This window comes from Carya illinoinensis, chromosome 10, assembly GCF_018687715.1.
Source record: "Carya illinoinensis cultivar Pawnee chromosome 10, C.illinoinensisPawnee_v1, whole genome shotgun sequence".
Lineage (NCBI taxonomy): Eukaryota > Viridiplantae > Streptophyta > Magnoliopsida > Fagales > Juglandaceae > Carya > Carya illinoinensis.
Window position 1 is genome coordinate 15,032,247 of NC_056761.1, and position 21,863 is coordinate 15,054,109.

The window sequence follows — 21,863 nt, forward strand, 5'->3', positions numbered from 1 at the left end:
TCAAATCCGGGTCAATAAGGTCAGCTACTAATGAAAAGGGTGTTTCCTCAGGTTTGATGGATTGTATCTTGTATGTATGAGGTTGTGGGATCCATTTGTCTTTCCATATGTTTACCCGTGTCCCATTACCAATTCTCCACACCAGTCCCTCCTTTAAGAGTTGTAGGCCACTTTGGATGCTCCTCCATGTATAGGATGGCCTGCTGCCCAGCATTGAGTCCAAGAGTGCCCCATTGGGAAAATACTTCTGTTTGAGAATCTGAGCTGGCAGTGAGCTTGGAACTTGTAGTAGGCGCCAGCTTTGTTTTGCCAACATAGCAAGGTTAAAGCTCTTAATGTCCCTGAATCCCAGACCACCCTTCTCCTTTCTCAGGCTTAGCTGATCCCATTTAACCCACTGAACCTTAGTGTGGTCCTCCTCAAAGCCCCACCAAAACTTCCTTAACAGTTGGTTAATTCTCTTGGATATTGACACTGGGAGCATGAAAATTCCCATAGTGAAAGTTGGGATAGCTTGTAGGACAGCCTTCAGAAGAATTTCCTTCCCTGCAGCTGACAGAAACTTAGTCTTCCAGTTTGTAATCCTTAGCCATGTCCTATCGATAAGAGAGTGGAAGGCTGCCCCTTTGGATCTGCCCAAAACAGCAGGTAGGCCACCCCTTCTTTTAATCCATCAAGAGGAATTAGACAAGGAGACCCCCTCTCTCCTTATCTTTTTATCATGGTAGCAGAAGCCTTTTCATGCCTTTTGAATCAAGCTGAATTGAAGGGCAGCATCTCGAGTATACCAATTGGAACTGGGCCCATTCGTGTTAACCATCTGTTCTTTGCAGATGACAGTTTGCTTTTCTGTAAGGCCAACTCACTGGAGTGGAGCAGGATGCTGTACATACTAGAAGTCTATGAAAAGGCCTCAGGGCAGGTGATAAACAAGGATAAGACCAGCATCTACTTTAGTAGCAACACTCCAATTGAGATCCAGAACAACATCTTGAACATATCAGGAGTTAAAGCATCTGGCTCTTTTGAGAAATACCTCGGCCACTAATTTCTTTAGCCCTTATCCATCCTTTCTCGGTAGATATATAGCTGCGAAAATGGCTTAAAATTTTCTCAGCCTGCTGGCGCCCTCTTCCTCCCTCTTTCGCTGCAATCTCTTTTAAACATCAGTCTCACTTGTTCTTCCTTAATTTGAGTGCCTAAACCGACGTACACTTCACATGGCTGCCCCAACAAGTTTCCTGATGCTTTATTTTGTGTGTGGGTTTAGCATTGCCTTCGCAGCAACTCCCAACATTACCACAGATCAATCTGCTCTTCTTGCCTTGAAGGCTCATATTTCTTTTGATCCCCAAAATCATTTGACAAACAACTGGTCCACAAATACTTCCGTTTGCAATTGGGAAGGTGTCTTATGTGATTCTAGACATTACCGAGTCATGGTCTTAGACCTTTCTTTCATGGGCCTTGTAGGTACCATTCCTCCACATATTGGAAACCTTTCATTTCTTGTGAGCCTTAGCATCCAAAACAATAGTTTCCATGGCTCAATCCCAATTGAGTTGTCTCATCTTACTCGATTAAAATTCTTTCACTTTGGATACAATGAATTCGATGGAGCAATTCCATCACAGATGGGATCGCTTAGTAAACTTAGAGAATTGTATCTACACAAGAACAATTTCATAGGGACTATTCCACAATCTCTGTTTAACATATCTTCATTGCAAATTATTAGTCTTGGATTCAATCAGCTTTCAGGCACCATACCTTCCTCTATCTTCAAGATATCTTCCTTGCAAGAAATTTATCTTGGACCGAACAGGCTTTCAAGACCGATGCCCTCCATTTTCTTCAACATATCTTCACTACAAATCATTGCACTCGGCTTCAATATGCTACATGGTGGACTATCTACACATATGTTTGATCATCTTCCCAATCTACAGTTTCTTGCTATTCCTCGTAATTAATTGTCAGGTGAACTCCTGAAAATAGGGAATTTAACTATGCTTACACAGCTACTCCTTGGTGACAACAACTTTGAAGGTATGTTTAGTTGGCTATCAACCTCCAATATATAGTTAGCCTTTTCGTTCAAATACAAACATTAGCAAATTCTAAAATTATTGACTAATAAATTTACAGGAAGACTACCCCCAGAAATAGAAAACTTAACCATGCTTAAGGAGTTACAACTTTCCTACAACAACTTTGAAGGTATTCTTAGTCTTATTTGAATCAATTTATATAGATAAGGCAATTTATTTAGTAGACATGTTTCCTGATCGTACTTTCAAGGTACGCTTATATAGTCTTATATGTGTCAATTACATTGATACCATTATTGATTTAGTATACATGTTCTATGATCATCTGTGATTGAACAACTAATTTCAATTTTAAGTACAAAATATTTTGTTCAAAATATATTGAAAACTAGAAGATTTCAACAAGTCTAGTAACAAAATTGCAAGAGGGCCCACAAAACATTCATAACTATTTGTGACACCTCCATGGTATAATTTGAATTGGGAGAGGAGCTACAATTCAACCTGAAATGTGCCAGCCCCATGCATGATACTTGAGGTCATGGTTATTTTCTTACTGCTAATGATTGTACTAGGTTCATTATATCTTCTTTATCATCTTGATTAGAAAATACCAATTATGACTATTCATATTGTGACAGGTTTAATACCAAATCAAGTTGATAATCTGCAAAATCTAGAGTTATTCGATATTGGAATCAATGGTTTTTTTGGCACAATTCCATTTGGGATCTTCAATATCTCAACAATAAGAGCAATTGCATTGGAGGCAAATAACCTATCAGGCCAGCTTCCATCAAATATGGGTCTATTCCTTCCAAGTCTTCAACAACTTATTCTTTGGGGAAATAAATTGAGAGGAACAATTCCCAACTCAATCTCTAATACTTCACAGCTCGTTAACATAGACTTGGGTCAGAACTCATTCTCGGGCTTAATTCCAAAAACGCTTGGAAATTTAAGATTCCTCCAGCGGCTCAGACTAGAGTGGAATGATTTGACAGTTGAATCACCAGAATTGAGTATTTTCTCCTATTTGTCCAATTGTATAAATCTCGTTGTTTTAGCTTTGGGCAAAAATCACTTGAACGGCTTCCTTCCCAAGTCCATTGGAAACCTCTCTATTTCTCTTCAAAAACTTCGTCTATATAATTGCGAACTTAAGGGTAGCATTCCAATAGAGATTGAGCATTTAAGTGGTTTGACTACATTGACCTTAACCAACAACAAATTGAGCGGACTTGTTCCTACCACAATAGGAAGTTTGCACATGCTTCAAGGTTTGTACCTTGGTGGTAATAGACTAAAAGGAACCATACCACCAGAACTGTGTTATCTAAGGAGCTTGTTTCAATTATATTTAGGTAGTAATTATCTATCTGGACACATTCCTAGATGCATAGATAATATGACTTCGCTAAGATCTTTCCGCTTAGACTTCAATCAATTAACTTCAGTGATTCCATTGAGCTTGTGGAGGCTTACAGATCTCTTGGAGGTTGACTTCTCATCCAATTCTTTAAGTGGCTCTCTTTCATCTGAGATTGAGAAAATAAAGGTCTTGAGGATATTAAATTTGTCAAGAAATCAACTATCAGGTGATATCCCCAAAACAATTGGTGGCCTCAAAGATTTGACTAAGCTCTCCTTGGCAATAAATCAACTAGAAGGCTCAATTCCTATATCTTTTGGTGAATTGGTAAGCTTGGAGTTCTTAGATCTTTCTGATAACAATTTGTCTGGAGAGATTCCCAAGTCCTTAGAAGGACTCCATTCCCTCAAATATCTAAATCTCTCATTCAATAAACTACAAGGAGAAATTCCCACAAGAGGACCATTTCTAAGCTTCTCAGTTGCAGCATTTATGTCAAACAAAGCACTTTGTGGTGCAACTCGATTGAAAGTTCCCCCATGTGAAGAAGGTGGTCCTCACAAAACGAAGACAACATGGCCAAATATGCTAAGGTATGTATTGCCAGCAATTGGGTTTATAATGCTTGCATTGACCCTTGCATTTGCTTGGAAAAGATGGAAAAAGAGGAATCCAAAATCTCCTGCTCAAGTAGACTTGTACCCTCTAGTTACATGGAGAAGAATTTCTCACCAACAACTTGTACAAGCAACGAATGGATTCAGCTCTAATAATTTACTCGGTGAAGGAAGTTTTGGGTCTGTATACCAAGGAACACTTTTAGATGGGATGTGTTGCCCAGATGACTAACACAAGAGGGGGGTGAATTGAGTTGTATTAAAAAAAAAATAACAATTATAAATCAAATATATAATATAAAATATAAACAAAATATGAAATAACAATAAATATAAGGAGTAAGGGTAAGAGAGAAGCAAACTCAGTATGTTAACGAGGTTCGGCCCCACTGCCTACGTCCTCGCCTCAAGCTACCCCTTGAGGATTCCCAAATTCACTATTCAACCTCCTTCAGGTGGAGATAGAAACCTATTACACCTTTGAACAACACCGCTACAAAGGATCCGTGTAGAACACCCTCTACACTTGCAATCACCTTACACGTGGTGATTCAACTATTCCCTGTGTAGAATACTTTCTACACACACAAGGGTTATACACACCCTTTTTCTGATACAAAAGCTGATAGTGGGTAGGTTATCAGAAAACACTCCTCAACGAGTGAAATAAGAACAATACAGCGCAAGCTATATCTCTCAAAATGAACAAGGATTAAGGCTCAATGTTTAGAGAAGAGAGAATGAAAGCTTTGAATGAATGTTGTATGCTCTTGGTGTTGTGAATGTGAAGCTCTCAAATGATCTATTTATAGGCATATGAGACTTCATATTCAAATTTAAAAAGATTCACATGTCAAAGACAACATCATTCACTTTTTCAAAAAATTCAAATAAAAGGTTCTTCTTTTTCAATTGTCAAAGACAACATCATTCACTTTTTCAAAGAATTCAAATAAAAGGTTCTTCTTTCTCAATTGTCAAAGACAACATCATTCACTTTTTCAAAAAAAATCAAACCTAATCTTTTACTTTTGGCATATGACAAAATGAGCACACTTTCATTTTCAAAAAATTCAAACCTAATCTTTTACTTTTTGTATAAGTCTAAAAAAGCATCAATCACTTTTGAAAATATTCAAATAAAACATGCACATGTGAAAGATGACAATCAATCATCTTTAATATTTTCAAAGTTCAACCCTTTAATCAAGGCATGCACATGCAAAAGATGACAATCAATCATCTTTCAAAATTTTCAAATTTAATTTTCAAAAATATTCATGCACATGTGGAAAATGTATTTTAATGCTTTATGATAAAATATTAATTTTGAGCATTAATCCTAATTTCGAATTTTGAAGAGATTTACAACATTACTCTATAATTTTAATGTGAACTTGTTCCCTTCTTGCTCATGCTTGTTTCCTTGATGTGCTTGACTCCATTGTGTAGACAACTTGAGCTTGAGACTTCTTTATTCTTTGAATTCATTTGTTATCATCAAAATCCATGTGTAGATTTATAATCACATGAAACTTGAAATCTTGAGTTCAACAATCTCCCCCTTTTCGATGATGACAAATATTTGATAGAACTTGAAACCTATATTAATACTTAAGCTCCCCCTGAAAATATGCGTTAGTTTTTCAAGCAAAAGTATAAATATAATTCCAAGCATATATAACAAGTTTAGCAATTTAAACAATGTTAATGTTCTAGTCTAACACTTCTCCCCCTTTTGGCATCATTAAAAAGGATCCGCAACAAGAAAATGGACTGAAGAAAACGATGCGTTTAATAGTCACTGTAGATAGTTGAAAAATGGAGCCATCCGTGACCCGACAAGTGCTGCAAAGCCTCGAGGCCTAACTCTATGAATTTAATACGGCTGAAGATTTAAACAATCGCCTGATGTTGTTGACAAACGGGATTGAAGGCTCCGAGTTTCTATAAAAAAATGATCATTTTCATCTATCGGATGCCAAAAAAATAATCACTTCTTGACCTGAGTTCTGTTTTTCCACAACGATAGAATGGCTGAGCAATTCTCTTCCACTAATGTTCCAGACTTGAATCAGGAACCCTTGACGCATCAATCATCAATCTTCTCTCCTGAGGCCGTCAATACCATGATAGGAGCAGTGAACCGTTTTTCTAGTAAGGCTGATTCTGAGATTATTGCAGAATCAAGAATGCTCAGTAATCAATATGCTGCCTCTGTTACGATCATGTCTCGAAGGTTAATGGCGAGGGTGAGTGAGATTGATCATCTTAACATGCAAATATCTGAGTTACGACAGAAGCTTGCTAATAAGGATAGTGAGAATAAAAGGCTAAAGCAAGAAAACCAAGAGTTGAAAAAATTTGCAGATTGGTATGCTCATGATCTGCAACCACGAATAGAAGAGCTGGAACGAGAAAGGGTTCAGATACAAGGTCAACATCGGCAGATAACAGCAGAGGTTCATCGTTTACTAGAAAAATAGGGACAATCTACTGTTAATCTCGCTGGCTTAGTAAGAAAACTTTTGACAATGTGTGTCCAGCATATCTTGTATTTCTTTTGACTAAATAAGATTTGAAGAGAAAATAGTTTGTCTTATTCTTTATGCTATCTCTATAAAATCAGTCCTGAAGTTCATCTAATCCGCATCAAGTTTTCATCTCATCTCTATAACTCATCTGCATTCCTTCAGCATTCTCGTTTTAAGCCTTCTATTCTTTTCTCAATGGCTCATTCTTCTAACATTTCTCTAGATCCATCCATGAGGCATTCTGCATCTCAACCTCCTGTTCTTTCTGCAGCTACCATTGGTGCCATGTTGCAGCAAGAAAATAATAATCTGACTAATAAGTCAGATTCTGATGCTATTTATGACTTGGTGAGTCTTGGGACTCGCTACTCTTCCTCTATTGTGGCTTTTTCTCAGCGGCTACAAGCCAAAAATCACGAAGTTGAAAAGCTCAAAGAACAAATTGTTGTACTTCAACAAATTGTTCAAGAGTCTCACACAAGGGAAGGAATCATTCGGCAGAAGAATAAACAGTTGAAATCTTTATTAGATTCTTCATTCCGCTTGCCGGTTCCCATGAATAAGAATGACATGATATTGTATGAAGAGAATGAGCGTCTCAAACATGAGGCTAAGAATCTCAAATTTATGTAAAAGTATTAAAAAAAATCTATCTCTATTTTTATTGACTCTGGTCTATCTTTTAAGAGATATTCATAGCATGCATCATACCTATTTCTCTTCTGATCATACATAATCTATCTTCTGGTAAAGGTTTTGTGAAAATATCTGCTAATTGATCGTGTGTGTTTGTGAACTCTAACATTATATCACCTTTTTGCACATGATCTCGAAGAAAATGATACCTTATTTCAATATGCTTAGTTCTAGAATGTTGTATTGGGTTCTTTGAAAGATTTATAGCACTTGTATTATCACATTTGATTGGAATGTGATTATACATGAGTTTAAAATCTTCAAGTTGTTGCTTCATGTAGAGAACTTGAGCACAACAACTACCCGCAGCAACATATTCTGCCTCAGCAGTAGATAGTGCAACAGAATTTTGTTTTTTACTAAACCAGGAAACTAATGCATGACCTAAGAAATGGCATGCTCCACTAGTGCTTTTTCGATCTATTTTACAGCCAGCATAATCTGCATCTGTGTAGCTGATTAGATCGAAAGATGTGTGCTTAGGGTACCATAACCCTAGGTTAATTGTACCACTAAGATATCTAAGAATGCGCTTAACTGCAATTAAATGTGATTCTTTTGGAGATGATTGAAAACGTGCACATAAGCACACACTAAACATAATATCTGGTCTACTGGCTGTTAAATATAATAAGCTACCAATCATACCTCGATATATCTTCGAGTCAACTGGCTTACCGGATTCATCTTTATCAAGTTTAGTTGATGGGCTCATTGGTGTTCCAATTTCCTTAGCATTTTCCATCCCAAACTTCTTCAGTAATTCCTTAATATATTTTGATTGATTGATGAATGTCCCACTTTTTGCTTGCTTAATTTGCAATCCGAGAAAGAATGTAAGTTCACCCATCATGCTCATCTCAAATTCTTCCTGCATAGTCTTAGCAAAAACTTGACACATATTTTCATTAGTAGCACCGAATATTATATCATCAACATAAATCTGAATCAAAAGAATATCATCATTTTCATATTTAATGAAAAGAGTTGTGTCGATTTTTCCTCTTGAAAAACCTTTTTCAATCAAGAAACCACTGAGTCTCTCGTACCAAGCTCTAGGAGCTTGTTTAAGTCCATATAGTGCTTTTGTGAGTTTGAAAACATGATTTGGGGAAATATGATTTTCAAAACCTGGAGGTTGCTCAACATATACCTCTTCATTTATAAAACCATTTAAGAAATCACTTTTAACATCCATTTGAAAAAGTTTGAAATCTTTATAACAAGCATATGCAAGTAGCATTCGAATAGCTTCTAATCTTGCGACAGGTGCATATGTCTCATCATAATCGATTCCTTCTTCTTGATTAAAACCTTGGGCTACAAGTCGAGCCTTATTTCTAGTAATGACTCCAGACTCATCTTTCTTGTTTCTAAAAACCCATTTTGTTCCAATAATAGTATAATTTTTGGGTCTAGGAACAAGTGTCCAAACATCATTTCTTTCAAATTGATTCAACTCTTCTTGCATAGCTAGAATCCAAGATTCATCAAGAAGTGCGTCATCAATATTTTTGGGTTCAATTTGAGATAGAAAAGCAGTATGATTACAAATATTTCTAAGAGATGATCGAGTACTTACACCTTGTGAAGGTTCTCCCAAAATTTGTTCCACTGGATGATCTTTCACAAATTTCCACTGTTTGGTTGCATCTTGTATTAAATTTTGATGATCTTTCCTGATGGCTCCATGTTGAACTTCCTCTATTGCTTTCTCTTTGTTGAGATTGAGACTTTCTGTGTTATTTATACCTTCTATTTCTTCATCAATAGATTTCTTGGAGAGTGGAGAATTAGATTCATCAAATACTACATGCATAGATTCTTGTACAGTTAAAGTCTTTTTGTTGAATACTCTATAAGCTTTACTATTAGTAGAATACCCGAGAAAAATACCTTCATCAGATTTTGCATCAAACTTGCCTAAATTATCTCTGTCATTCAAAATAAAACATTTGCATCCAAATACATGAAAGTAACCAATGTTGGGCTTTTTCTCATTCCAAAGCTCATAGGGGGTTTTATCTAATTTAGACCTTAACATAACTCTATTTATAACATAACATGCAGTACTTACCGCTTCGGCCCAAAAATAACTAGGCAAGTTGTTCTCATTGAGCATTGTTCTTGCCATCTCTTGAAGAGATCTATTTTTCCTCTCTACTACCCCATTTTGTTGAGGAGTTCGAGGAGCAGAAAAATTATAAATAAAACCGTTTTCATCACAAAATGTTTCAATATTTTTATTAACAAATTCTTTTCCCCTATCACTTCGGATACTTGAAATAGTATAGCCCTTTTCATTTTGAATTCTCTTGCATAACTTGGTAAAGGCATTATGTGCCTCATCTTTATGAGCAAGAAAGATGACCCAAGTATATCTAGAGAAATCATCAACAATAACAAATGCATAATATTTTCCTCCTAGACTTGCAACTCTATTTGGTCCAAAAAGATCCATGTGTATCAGTTGCAATGGTCTAGTAGTGGAAATATGTTTCTTAGTTTTAAAAGAAGTTTTTGTTTGTTTACCAAATTGACATGCATCACAAATTTTGTCTTTAAGAAAATATGTTTTTGGTAAACCTCTCACAAGATCATTTTTTGAAAGTTTGGAAATAAGTTCCATGTTGGCATGACCTAATCTTCTATGCCATAACCAACTAGTTTCATTTTGAGCTGACAAGCAAATAGCATCTTGTGAGGTAATTTCTTCAAAATCAATTGTATAAACATTATTGTTTCTAAAAGCAATAAAACAAATATTACAATCATGATCATTCAAAATAATGCATTTATCCATTTTAAAAGTAACTGTAAATCCTTTATCACATAATTGACTTATGCTCAAAAGATTATGTTTTAAACCTTCAACAAGTAGAACATCTTCAATTATGAGAGAAGATTCATTACCAATTTTACCTATTCCTACGATCTTCCCTTTCGAGTTGTCTCCAAATGTCACGTGTCCTTCTTCTTTAGATCTAAGATCAAAGAACTTAGTCTTGTCTCCCGTCATGTGTCTTGAACATCCACTATCTAAAAACCACTTATTTTTGCTTGTGGATGACTTCATGCATACCTATAAAAACAATTAAAATGATTTTTCTTGGTACCCAAGTTCTTTGGGTCCTTTATTTATTAGTATTAGAAGAAACAAGATTTTTAGGTACCCATATGGCCCTAATAGTCATTGTATGATTTCTTCTAATAGGACAAGTATGATAATTATGACCATTTCTATTACAAAAATTACAAATAGCATGTGACATATATGAAAAACTTGAATGATTATAATAATATCCTTTTTTGACAAAATTATTTTTATGAAAAGAATTTTGAATATTAGTCTTTGAGGTAGAATGATTATCAAAGAAATTTTTATAAGGTTTGTATTTTTGTTTTGACATATATCCCAAACCTGCCTTGTCAAAAACACATCTTTGACTACCAAGAAGTTTTTCAAAATTTCTTTTTCCATTCGTAAAGTTTTCAACAATATTTTCTAAATCGGTTTTCTTCTTATTCAATTCAAGATTTTCATCTTTCAAAATGATACTTTCTTTTCTTAAAATTTCAATTTCGTTTGTTAAAGAAGAATTTTTCTTTTTCAAAGCAGTATACTTTATACCCAATTTTTCAAATTCCTCATAAATCTCTTCTAAAACATTTTGCAATTCTTCATATGAAGGATTTTCAATATTATCAAGATTTGTTACCTCAATGTCATCTTTAGCCATAAGACAAAGATTTGCTGATTCTTCATTGCTTGCTTCACTATCTGAGCTACTTGAATCATCATCCCATGTAGCTTTCATTGCTTTCTTGCCCTTGTTTCGATCTTTCTTTAGCAGAGGACAATCTGGCTTGATATGACCAGGTTTATTGCATTTATAACAAATTAAAGTGTCGTTTTTACCTGAATCTTTCTTGGAAAACTTTTTGAAAGATTTCCTCGGAGGAGTTCTATTTTTCTTCAAGAACCTCTGAATTCTTCTTGTTATCATCGCAACTTCTTCATCTTTATCGTCATTTTCCTCATCTTCATCACTTTCACTTTCATGAGGAACAGCTTTAAGTGCTAAGCTCTTCTTTGGCTTTCCTTCTTCTTCTCCTCTTTTCAATGTGTACTCATGGGTGATAAGTGACCCGATGAGTTCATTGACTTCGAGCTTCTTGAGGTCTCTAGCTTTAAGAATCGCTGTAACTTTTGATTCCCAACGTTTTGGTAAAGAGTTGAGAATTTTTCTTACTATCTCCACCTTGGAATAAACTTTGCCAAGAGCTGTCAAGCTGTTTATGATGTTAGTAAAACGAGTGTGCATACTAGAAATAGATTCATCATCATTCATCTTAAACATTTCATATTCATGAGTAAGAATATAAATTTTTGATTCCTTGACTTGCGAAGTTCCTTCATAAGTTACTTCCAAGTTATCCCAAATTTCTTTTGCCGTAGCGCAATTCATTATTCTATTAAACTCATTTCCATTAAGAGCATTATATAATAAATTCATAGCAGTTAAATTTAAAGTATAAAGTCTATCGTCTTCACGATCAAACTCTTCTTCTTCCTTTTTGACCTTTACTCCACCAACCACTTTTGTTGGAATATAAGGTCCATTTACAATACATTTCCATATTTCTCTACCTTGAGCTTGAAGAAATATTCTCATTCTAACTTTCCAGAATGAGTAATTATCTCCACAAAAGAGTGGAGGCCGACTACTAGATTGACCTTCACCAAATGAAGCTGCAATGTTAGCCATAAGATCTTAACTCAAAAGATAGTTAATCTTATAATAGAGCTCTTAGCTCTGATACCAATTGTTGCCCAGATGACTAACACAAGAGGGGGTGAATTGAGTTGTATTAAAAAAAAAATAACAATTATAAATCAAATATATAATATAAAATATAAACAAAATATGAAATAACAATAAATATAAGGAGTAAGGGTAAGAGAGAAGCAAACTCAGTATGTTAACGAAGTTCGGCCCCACTGCCTACGTCCTCGCCTCAAGCTACCCCTTGAGGATTCCCAAATTCACTATTCAACCTCCTTCAGGTGGAGATAGAAACCTATTACACCTTTGAACAACACCGCTACAAAGGATCCGTGTAGAACACCCTCTACACTTGCAATCACCTTACACGTGGTGATTCAACTATTCCCTGTGTAGAATACTTTCTACACACACAAGGGTTATACACACCCTTTTTCTGATACAAAAGCTGATAGTGGGTAGGTTATCAGAAAACACTCCTCAACGAGTGAAATAAGAACAATACAGCGCAAGCTATATCTCTCAAAATGAACAAGGATTAAGGCTCAATGTTTAGAGAAGAGAGATTGAAAGCTTTGAATGAATGTTGTATGCTCTTGGTGTTGTGAATGTGAAGCTCTCAAATGATCTATTTATAGGCATATGAGACTTCATATTCAAATTTAAAAAGATTCACATGTCAAAGACAACATCATTCACTTTTTCAAAAAATTCAAATAAAAGGTTCTTCTTTTTCAATTGTCAAAGACAACATCATTCACTTTTTCAAAGAATTCAAATAAAAGGTTCTTCTTTCTCAAATGTCAAAGACAACATCATTCACTTTTTCAAAAAAATCAAACCTAATCTTTTACTTTTGGCATATGACAAAATGAGCACACTTTCATTTTCAAAAAATTCAAACCTAATCTTTTACTTTTTGTATAAGTCTAAAAAAACATCAATCACTTTTGAAAATATTCAAATAAAACATGCACATGTGAAAGATGACAATCAATCATCTTTAATATTTTCAAAGTTCAACCCTTTAATCAAGGCATGCACATGCAAAAGATGACAATCAATCATCTTTCAAAATTTTCAAATTTAATTTTCAAAAATATTCATGCACATGTGGAAAATGTATTTTAATGCTTTATGATAAAATATTAATTTTGAGCATTAATCCTAATTTCGAATTTTGAAGAGATTTACAACATTACTCTATAATTTTAATGTGAACTTGTTCCCTTCTTGCTCATGCTTGTTTCCTTGATGTGCTTGACTCCATTGTGTAGACAACTTGAGCTTGAGACTTCTTTATTCTTTGAATTCATTTGTTATCATCAAAATCCATGTGTAGATTTATAATCACATGAAACTTGAAATCTTGAGTTCAACAGGATGAATATTGCAGTAAAAATTATGAACATGCAAGTGAAAGGGGCATTCAAAAGTTTTGATGTAGAGTGTGAGGTGCTACGAAATATTCGTCATCGAAATCTTGTCAAGATCATCAGCATTTGTAGGAGTATTGACTTCAAAGCCTTTGTATTGGAATACATGCCTAATGGAAACTTAGACATATGGCTGCACTCTGAAGATCACTATCTTAATATCTTACAAAGGCTAAATATAATGATTGATATCGTATCAGCATTAGAATACCTTCATCATGGTTATTCAACAACAATTATTCATTGTGATCTGAAACCTAGCAATGTCTTATTAGATGAAGAAATGGTTGCACATGTTGCCGATTTTGGCATGGCCAAACTCTTAGATGATAGGGACTCTATGATGCAGACCATGACTCTTGCAACTTTTGGGTACATGGCACCAGGTAAATTTTCAAACTTTCACATTTCAAATTGCATGTTCATCCTTCTACTCATTCACATGCAATTAAATATATTTTGAATCTCGATCTACAAATTTTTTTTAAATCTATTTGTTTAGTATTATAAAATAAGAAAGTATATACGATGAGTTAGAATGTTATCCACAGAGTATGGATCTGAAGGAGTTGTTTCTACAAGAGGCGATGTGTATAGTTATGGCATGCTACTAATGGAAACTTTCACAAGAAAGAAGCCTAAGGATGGCATGTTTATTGGAGAAATGACCTTGAAGCATTGGGTAGATGAATCACTGCTCACTTCAATACTCGATATTGTTGATGCCAATTTGTTGAGAAATGAAAAAGAACATGCTGCCATGGAAGACTGCATATCTTCAGTTATGAGATTGGCTTTGGAATGTTGTGCAGAGTCACCTACACAAAGAATTGACATAAAAAATGTTTCAGCCACACTCAATAAGCTCAAATCAAAGTTTGTTCTAGATATTAGAACAAGCTAACTTGCGTGTCAAGTTTGCTTACAACTCCCTCATGTTTGTGCCTCTTATGTTTGGGATTTAGGCATTATGCTTCATTAATTTTAGACAAAATTACAGTTTACACCTTGAACTATTAGTTCTTTTGCAATATTATCGTGTAACTATCCAAGTTGTCATTTTATCCCCAAAATACAACTTTCCTGTCAATCTAGTGCGATTGTTCCGCAAACTTATCCATCGTAATTGTTCGCCTAAAATTGTCATCATCGATGATGGAACGTGTCACATGGTCAAACCAGAATAACACTCACATATTTCACTGCCTAAATGCCAAGATTAGAAAGATACACACATTTGAGATAAAGATTCTATTTGTACCAATCATCTAAGGGGAGAGGAGCTAGGCAACAAGTCTTAAAAATGGGACAAACCCAAAAATTCTAATTTTTCCTCTATCAATAGAGGTCACTCATAGCCTTAAGCCTCAGATCTTCACTATACTGATGTTTGGCACTAGCCAGATTAGGTCCAAAATAGTCATTTATCCTTTCATAAAGCTAGTTTAAACATAAATTAACCTCATACATACACGGCCGGCCTAAGTAATGGAGATACGTTTGTGCACAATAAAGCTACTTTAAACATAATTTCGGCTTCATTATCATCAACCTGAAATGCCGACCTCTAATCATTAATAAGCTTCATGATCAAGTTTCTAGGCTCTAGCTAGTTTGTTGCAAACAACAAGCCAACCGGAAAATGAATATTTCTATTACAATAACGGAAATGTTCCTAGCAATAGTTGAAGCTGGATAATACATGCGATATTTTGGATCAAGCTGGATAAAAAGTCTTACTCATCTAAAACATAAATAAAGTTGACAGTAATAATAATGAAATTATTTGTAACTAGTTATAAAATAGTTACGATGTTTTATTGAGTTTTAGGAAAGAGAAGAAAAAAAGTTGAACAAAAATATTATAAAATTAAAATATAAATTTGAAAAAGTATTATTATTTTTTATATTTTGTTTAGAAGTTTGGAAAAGTTGTAATGATTAGATAAAAAAATTAAAAATTTGAAAATGAAAAGTATTTTGCATTTGAGTAATGTTTGGGAGGAAATATATGAGAATACATGTGTTCTCAAACTAGCTCTTAGGCTCTTAGCATAGTCATATAGTAGCGTGGGATTTTTTCCAATGCCACTCTTAAAGCATTGGTTAAAGCATTGGTAATAGTCTAGCCATTAACAAGTCTAAAATTTGACTAAAAGTTGAGATTTTGACTAAAAGATATTAATCCATATTGGACTATCCATCTCAAAGTCAAAATAATAATAATATAATATTATATATTTTAATAATAATCTTTTTTACATTTTGCAAATACACTCCATATATTAATTAATAATTTAATTTTTACTTAAAATTATTATTTCCCAATTATTTTTTATATCAACCTAGTTATCCAACATAATATAGCCTTGTTTACAAAAAAAATCTTTCCTGAAAAATCTGGACATAATATAGCCTTGTTTACTAATAAAATTTTTAAAAAAGTTCTTAATAAATTCTTGTTGATTATTTGTGAATAAAATATATGTTTGATGGGTAAATAGTGACTCTCCAAGTTTGAAAATTCTTTTAGAGATACTATAGCTCGTAGTCTAAACTAAAGGCTTTTAGTTAGTCCAATGCAGGTCATTTATACAAAACTTAGCTATATTTTAGATGTTACTGACATTAGGCTAGTTCAATGCCAATACTTGTACATATTTGTATATATAGCCTTTGGAAAACTAGTTTGGGTCATTTTTTCCTGTTACCAAGTCTTTTGATCATTATAAAAAATGCTTGATTTAAAAAAAATAATCTTTTAAAAAGTATAAAAATTTATAAATTAATATAGTTTATATAATATGTTATATTATAAAATAAATATTACAAAATCACATTAAATCAGATAAATGAATTTCTTTATAAATCTAATGCTCCTCGTATTATAACTTTTTTTTAAGATAGTGGAGATAGGAGATAATCTCCATGTTAGGGATGAGAATGTTGTGCCATCTGGCCCCACATGGCATTATACCCTTCATGTCATAGTTGTGCCTCTTGACTCTCTTTCATGTAACAGTCCCCGTAGTCTAGCGTTGCTGGGTATTTAACAATTTAATCCTCTACTCTCTTAACTTTTTGTGGTCTTTTTCCTTTCAGAAGATGCTTTCTCCTTCGGTTGGTTGGGCTTTATTACACCTATCTGGACTTCAGGAATCTCGCATTGGCTTGTGGTCATTATTTGGCCCAATCCATTTAAACCAAATAAAAAGGATGACGAGATCAAAGAATAATTATAGCACCTTAGTTCCAAGAAATCTAAGCAAAGTAAAGCAAAGCAAAGCAAACTCTTACGAGTTACGTAAAACATGAGATTCATTTTAAAACGCAACTAATTATATGTAAAGCATAAACCTTTTACATCTGTCTATTTCATTTTGTTCTATATGTATGAATAAATTAAAAATGAAATGATATTTATAATTATAGAGTGTGCAAATATCATACTCTTTTTGAAAAAATTAAATAAACATAAAATTCATGTTAATAAAAAAAATTAATTTTTTTAAGTTAAACTTTGTTTTTATTTTTTAAAATAAACATGCGGCGCAACTCATAACTATATATAACATCACTCAAATAACAAAGATCATTCATTTATATGCGCTGTCTATACACATGTCACATAATGGAGACAACACCTGCGTCTGATTAGTCAACAAATTTTTGCGGATGCATCACATGAGTGAATCCCAACCTTTATATTTATTTGATTTTTGGTCCATTATTGAAGGCGCAAGGTATGCGATTTGGCCTTTATATAATTCAAAATTATTAAAACTAAATTGTGAGGAATTAAGTTTTAAAAAAATAATAAATAATAGAAAAATTCTGTCACGATTCACGTGGCTACGCTAACATGCCGCGTAGGTGATAAACGGCAATGATATGATATGTATGCGTTCTATGCCTAATAAGGCAAAAGCAAAAGTGATTCATTAAAATAACTTTGACCAACTTGAACATATGGTACGATCTAGTCTTTACCCTTGGAGTGCGGGATTGTTGATTGAGAATTGTATCCCTAATTACTGCTGTTTTATCGGTATGTTTGGCCCTAATAACTCATTCTCACCAACCACATCCCATACACATGATCGAATCATGTGTCAATAAACCTTGTTTGAAGATGTTCATACAGTACGATTGAATATAAAACCAACTTTTTTAAAAATCAATTATTTAAAAAACAAGATTTTCGTACAAATGTTTTGGAGTAATGCTACGTATAGTATTAATGTGTGTAAGTATCGTACAATCATTTAAAAAAATAAGTAATTATAGGATCTACATGAAAAAAAAAGTTATTTTTTAATAATGGATCCTACTATTTTTCAAAACGATTCCGCAATACTTGCTCATTCTATGACTATATGTAGCATTACTCAATTTTTTATTTAAATATAATAGAGTTTGTATACCTTATCTCTCTTCAAATTATAAACGAGTCATGATACAAATAGGCATTACATGATCATGATCGATAAATCTCAACATTTGTAAAAATCTTATATGAATTCTGTTAAATAAGGTTAATTTGAATTACCTCAAGGAGCGGAACTCCCACAAGTCCAAGTTTTTATTCATCTTACAACCCATGTCACTTTATTATTTGCACTTCTACATCTCTTAGAAGGCTACTGGAGTTTCCTAGAAAATTTTAAACTTCAAGATCAAGCGATGTATATGATTTCTCTAAGAAATTTAGAGAGAAATTAGAGTTTTTCTCTTTTGTAGTTAGGCTTTTCCACACCTCTAATTTAATGTACGTAAATCCTTATTTAAAGAGTTTTCACATGAAAAGTTAATTAACTTCTCTGAAGTTATGATAGTGGTAGTGGTGGCGAGTTTTTAACTTCCTATCAACGTGGATACAACATGGAACATGGGGGATTACCCACTACCAACAAACTCCATGCTAAATTGCTTTTAAATTATAATTAGTGTTTGAATGGATGGATTATAAAATAATCTTATTTTCCTAAAAAACTAGGTTTATGTCCAGCTAAACATGCTTTGGTTCCTAGTGTCTTTCCAATGGTCATTTAGCATTAGAGGAAGCCATATTCGAGGGCAATAGATGGTTGTATCATGCCCTTTTCAAAAGAATCGTACCTTACTCAACCAAGACTTACTTTTCCTTTTGTGTCCTTAGTTTTCTCCTTATTGTTTTACTTTAGCTAGCTTTCCCCAGGGAGCTTGCTGCCGTTTTTACCTATGGTTGTCTCCAACCCCTCGCCAAAGAAAAATATAACTAGAGAAGTTCTAAACAAAAAAGATGGGGCAAAAAGAGCTAATTCCAGCTGTTTCTTTCTTTATTTTAGTCAAAACGGTAGCATTTAATAAATAGATTAAAATATGTTGAATAAAAGCGATTATTTATTAGAATTTTTTATATAGCCATCACTTTGGAAGATTTTTCACGAGTTTTTGAATGGATGCTTATGCATTTCCCTTGTGCATTGCAGAACAGGATTCATGTGAACACCACCATTGGTCACAAACCTTATCCATATCATGAGAGTTAATGTCTATGCATGCGTGCAGCCAAGGTTTTCCTAGCGTCATCCCTTTTCCTCTCTCTCATATCCCTTTCTCTTTCTTCAAAATCTTAATACGTAATTATATATTCATATATATGACATCAATTGCAACAAGGAAAGCAAGCTTAGTGCTTACATTTGCGAAATTAGATATTATTTGGTAACACAGAAACATCTGGATTCCTAGTAAGTACTACCTAGCAATCACCAAAACATGTAACGAGTACTGTTCTTTCTCCCTGTTGTTCTTTCATCAAAATTCTCAGATGGAGCTGTTACTCTTCGACGCTCTTAGGAACGAGCCACTCTTGGTGATCTCGCGTAAGGGCTTATCCGTAAACCGGATTAAATTATAGACCAATGCACCAGATACAGCCCCAAGAATCGGTCCTACAATGTATACCCATATCCCCCTGTATTCATTGTGCACAAAGGCAGGCCCTAAGCTTCTTGCAGGATTCATTGATGCACCCGAAATCGGCCTGTCGAAGACGATCACTCATCATAATCATACCCAATATGAAAATAATGTCCAAAAATTTAAGTGTTAATGTGAACAAATACTTTTCATGAAAAATATTAATAAATCAGATCAGATTAAGTTATTACCCCGCCAACATCACGTTGAGTAAGACCGTGGAGCCAACAGCAAGGCCAGCAAGCTCTCCAATCTGCAGAGACCAAAAATATATTAAATTAAATGGTTTTAAGAATTCATACGTAATTTTCAAAAGGGATAGGCTTAAAAATTATTTTAGCATTACATCTCAAACACGTTATTTGATATGGGAAGATTGTGGATGGAATAGGTTAACAAGTTCGGAACAAAACTAATAATCTCATCACACTAACAGTTTGGTTACTTTTATTGGAAACTTGAGACCAATGTAAAAGATGAGGAACTAACAGCTCTGTTGTCGGTGGCAACACCGGATATTACAAACATGAGGTAGAATGTGATTATGAACTCCAGCACAAAAGACTGCACTTCTGACCCCGACGGCAATGTTCCTGCGAAAAAGTTCTGGTGCCCATTGAATATGAGCCGAAGGGTTCCGCTTGCCATTGTTGATCCAAGGACTTGAGCAAATACGTAAGCTGGCACCTGAATATATAATTTGAAAAGAGAAAGAGACAAGAAGAATATTCTTATGAGAGAGACAAATTTTATTAACATATCCATTCGGTTCTGAGCGTGGCATTATCTGCAGAATATTATGTTGTGTTAAGATATAATATAAGTAGTTTGAATAATCTCGTTCCATGGGCAGTTTTTGGTACAAGTGACACTTTAACATAGTATCAGAGCGGAAGTGCTTAATTCGAACCCATATTTCGAAGTTGAAGCATCAGGGGTTTAAATTAAGCTTGAAACAGAGACATTAAGACACACAAATTCCCCAAAATTAAACCCCATTTTTTGGTAGAGTTGGCTTGCAAAAATGTAATTTGAAACCCACCTGAAAATTGTATTGTTAATAACATGCCTTTTGAAACAAAGTTAAAGGACCAAATGATAATGTTCCTCCGAAGGAAATTTCGTTTTATACAAACTACCGAAAGGGTTGAATGCATTCCCTTTGAGTGCACCCAAAACCTAAGTCTGTATATATATTAGCTTTATCCATGATTTGAGATGAAGAGATGGAGTAATGGTCAGGATGGAGTTATACCTGTTTCCATGGAAATCTCTTGCAAGTGGCAAAGGCTATGGTAACGGCGGGATTAAAATGGGCACCTGAGATGTGGCCAACGGAGTAAACCAAAACCATCACAGACAGTCCCCAAACAATTGAAATTCCGGGCTGAGTCACCACCTTGTCATTGCCCATATTCACCACCACCGCCGCACATCCGGCGAATATCAAGAAGTATGTACCTATCGCCTCCGCAATCAGCTGTCATCAATACAAAATTTCCGTTTCCACGTTAAGTAGATTCATAGTTTTAGACGACTTGAAACTGGCAAAAACAGAGCTGAACAAAATGACCCGAAAATACACTCATGTAGTACATTGTTTTTTATGTAACAACTTTCAAATTATCGTATGTGATGAATTAAATCAAAATAAGAAAACGAGATGAACAATTTGCGTTTAGCGACTGAGAAAACGACATGGCGATGATCACGAGAATAAAAGAATTTGAATGGAATTCAAAAGATACTGTTTACTATGAAGGGTTCAAAATAATCGGAGGAAGAAGAGGAGTGTCCACCTTCTGCACGAATGGTACAGAGATACAGAAGCCTGATTCATGGTTGATTTTGGAGGCAGAGGAGGTGTGATTAGCATCACCTTCTTTAACATTCAAAACAACCGCATGGTTTCCATTCCTTACTGCTTCTTCAGCCATCACTTTTGACACCAAAAGAAGCTAAGAGACAAGAAGGATCAGAGACAGAGAGAAAGAGAGAGATTGCTCAGCTTTTGCTCTCAACCTCGAACTGGACAAGAAGCGAGCTGAACAACTCCAATTTATGGGTGCCAAAAGGTCCAAAAAAGGAGAGAGAGAGAGAGCCAGATGGACTTTTTCACAGGGAGAGAGAGTGATCATACGGGTAACTATCTTTATAAAATAAAGTTCGTAAGAGATATCGTTGAAAAATGTGACGTTTATGGGTTGTGAACTGAGAAAAGTATTGCCTTTGAGAAAGAAAATAAAATAAAATAAGAGAGAGAGAGAGAGAGAGAGAGAGAGAGAGAGAGAGAGAGAGAGAGAAGCATTGAAGGTCGATTCAAAAACAGAGAGGATCATGAATGCCCCATTTAAAGTCTTCAAAACACCATTAATTGCTTATAAGGACACCCATGACTCGTTAGTA

General features: G+C 34.4%; 3 protein-coding genes across 4 annotated transcripts; 2 read left to right on the plus strand and 1 right to left on the minus strand.

The window, feature by feature from the left end:
- The first annotated feature begins 1,220 nt into the window (after positions 1–1,220).
- LOC122278466 (receptor-like protein 35) lies at positions 1,221–1,973 on the plus strand. Its single transcript, XM_043088655.1, has one exon. It carries the CDS (start codon positions 1,221–1,223, stop codon positions 1,971–1,973), a length of 753 nt encoding a protein of 250 aa, XP_042944589.1.
- On the plus strand, positions 1,906–14,524 carry LOC122278037 (receptor kinase-like protein Xa21). 2 transcript variants are annotated; one of them, XM_043088104.1, is made up of 5 exons: positions 1,906–2,049; positions 2,149–2,220; positions 2,693–4,250; positions 13,440–13,879; positions 14,045–14,524. In XM_043088104.1, exons 1-5 carry the CDS (start codon positions 2,010–2,012, stop codon positions 14,395–14,397), a joined length of 2,463 nt encoding a protein of 820 aa, XP_042944038.1. In that variant the 5' UTR covers positions 1,906–2,009; the 3' UTR covers positions 14,398–14,524. The 2 variants fall into 2 exon arrangements, with proteins under 2 accessions (XP_042944038.1, XP_042944039.1); XM_043088105.1 differs by lacking the exon at positions 2,149–2,220 and having other exon boundaries at positions 1,913–2,049.
- A 4,583-nt stretch (positions 14,525–19,107) lies between these two features.
- Positions 19,108–21,574, minus strand: LOC122279464 (aquaporin NIP1-2-like). Its single transcript, XM_043090146.1, has 5 exons — positions 21,257–21,574; positions 20,713–20,937; positions 19,947–20,144; positions 19,649–19,710; positions 19,108–19,521 (listed from the first exon to the last, which is right to left on the minus strand). The coding sequence occupies exons 1-5, from the start codon at positions 21,392–21,394 to the stop codon at positions 19,302–19,304; spliced, it is 843 nt and encodes a 280-aa protein (XP_042946080.1). The 5' UTR covers positions 21,395–21,574; the 3' UTR covers positions 19,108–19,301.
- Positions 21,575–21,863: the final 289 nt, after the last annotated feature.

What these genes read in the sequence shown, in the direction of transcription:
- LOC122278466 (XM_043088655.1), top strand. Translation starts at nt 1,221, where the DNA reads ATGGCTGCCCCAACAAGTTTCCTGATGCTTTATTTTGTGTGTGGGTTT.
- LOC122278037 (XM_043088104.1), top strand. Translation starts at nt 2,010, where the DNA reads ATGCTTACACAGCTACTCCTTGGTGACAACAACTTTGAAG. An exon ending in TTCCTACAACAACTTTGAAG is followed by an intron (nt 2,221 to 2,692) that starts GTATTCTTAGTC and finishes ATATTGTGACAG; the next exon opens with GTTTAATACCAAATCAAGTT. An exon ending in TTTTGGGTACATGGCACCAG is followed by an intron (nt 13,880 to 14,044) that starts GTAAATTTTCAA and finishes TGTTATCCACAG; the next exon opens with AGTATGGATCTGAAGGAGTT.
- LOC122279464 (XM_043090146.1), bottom strand. Translation starts at nt 21,394, where the DNA reads ATGGCTGAAGAAGCAGTAAGGAATGGAAACCATGCGGTTGTTTTGAAT. An exon ending in CTGTACCATTCGTGCAGAAG is followed by an intron (nt 20,938 to 21,256) that starts GTGGACACTCCT and finishes TATTGATGACAG; the next exon opens with CTGATTGCGGAGGCGATAGG. An exon ending in CTCAACGTGATGTTGGCGGG is followed by an intron (nt 19,522 to 19,648) that starts GTAATAACTTAA and finishes CGTCTTCGACAG; the next exon opens with GCCGATTTCGGGTGCATCAA.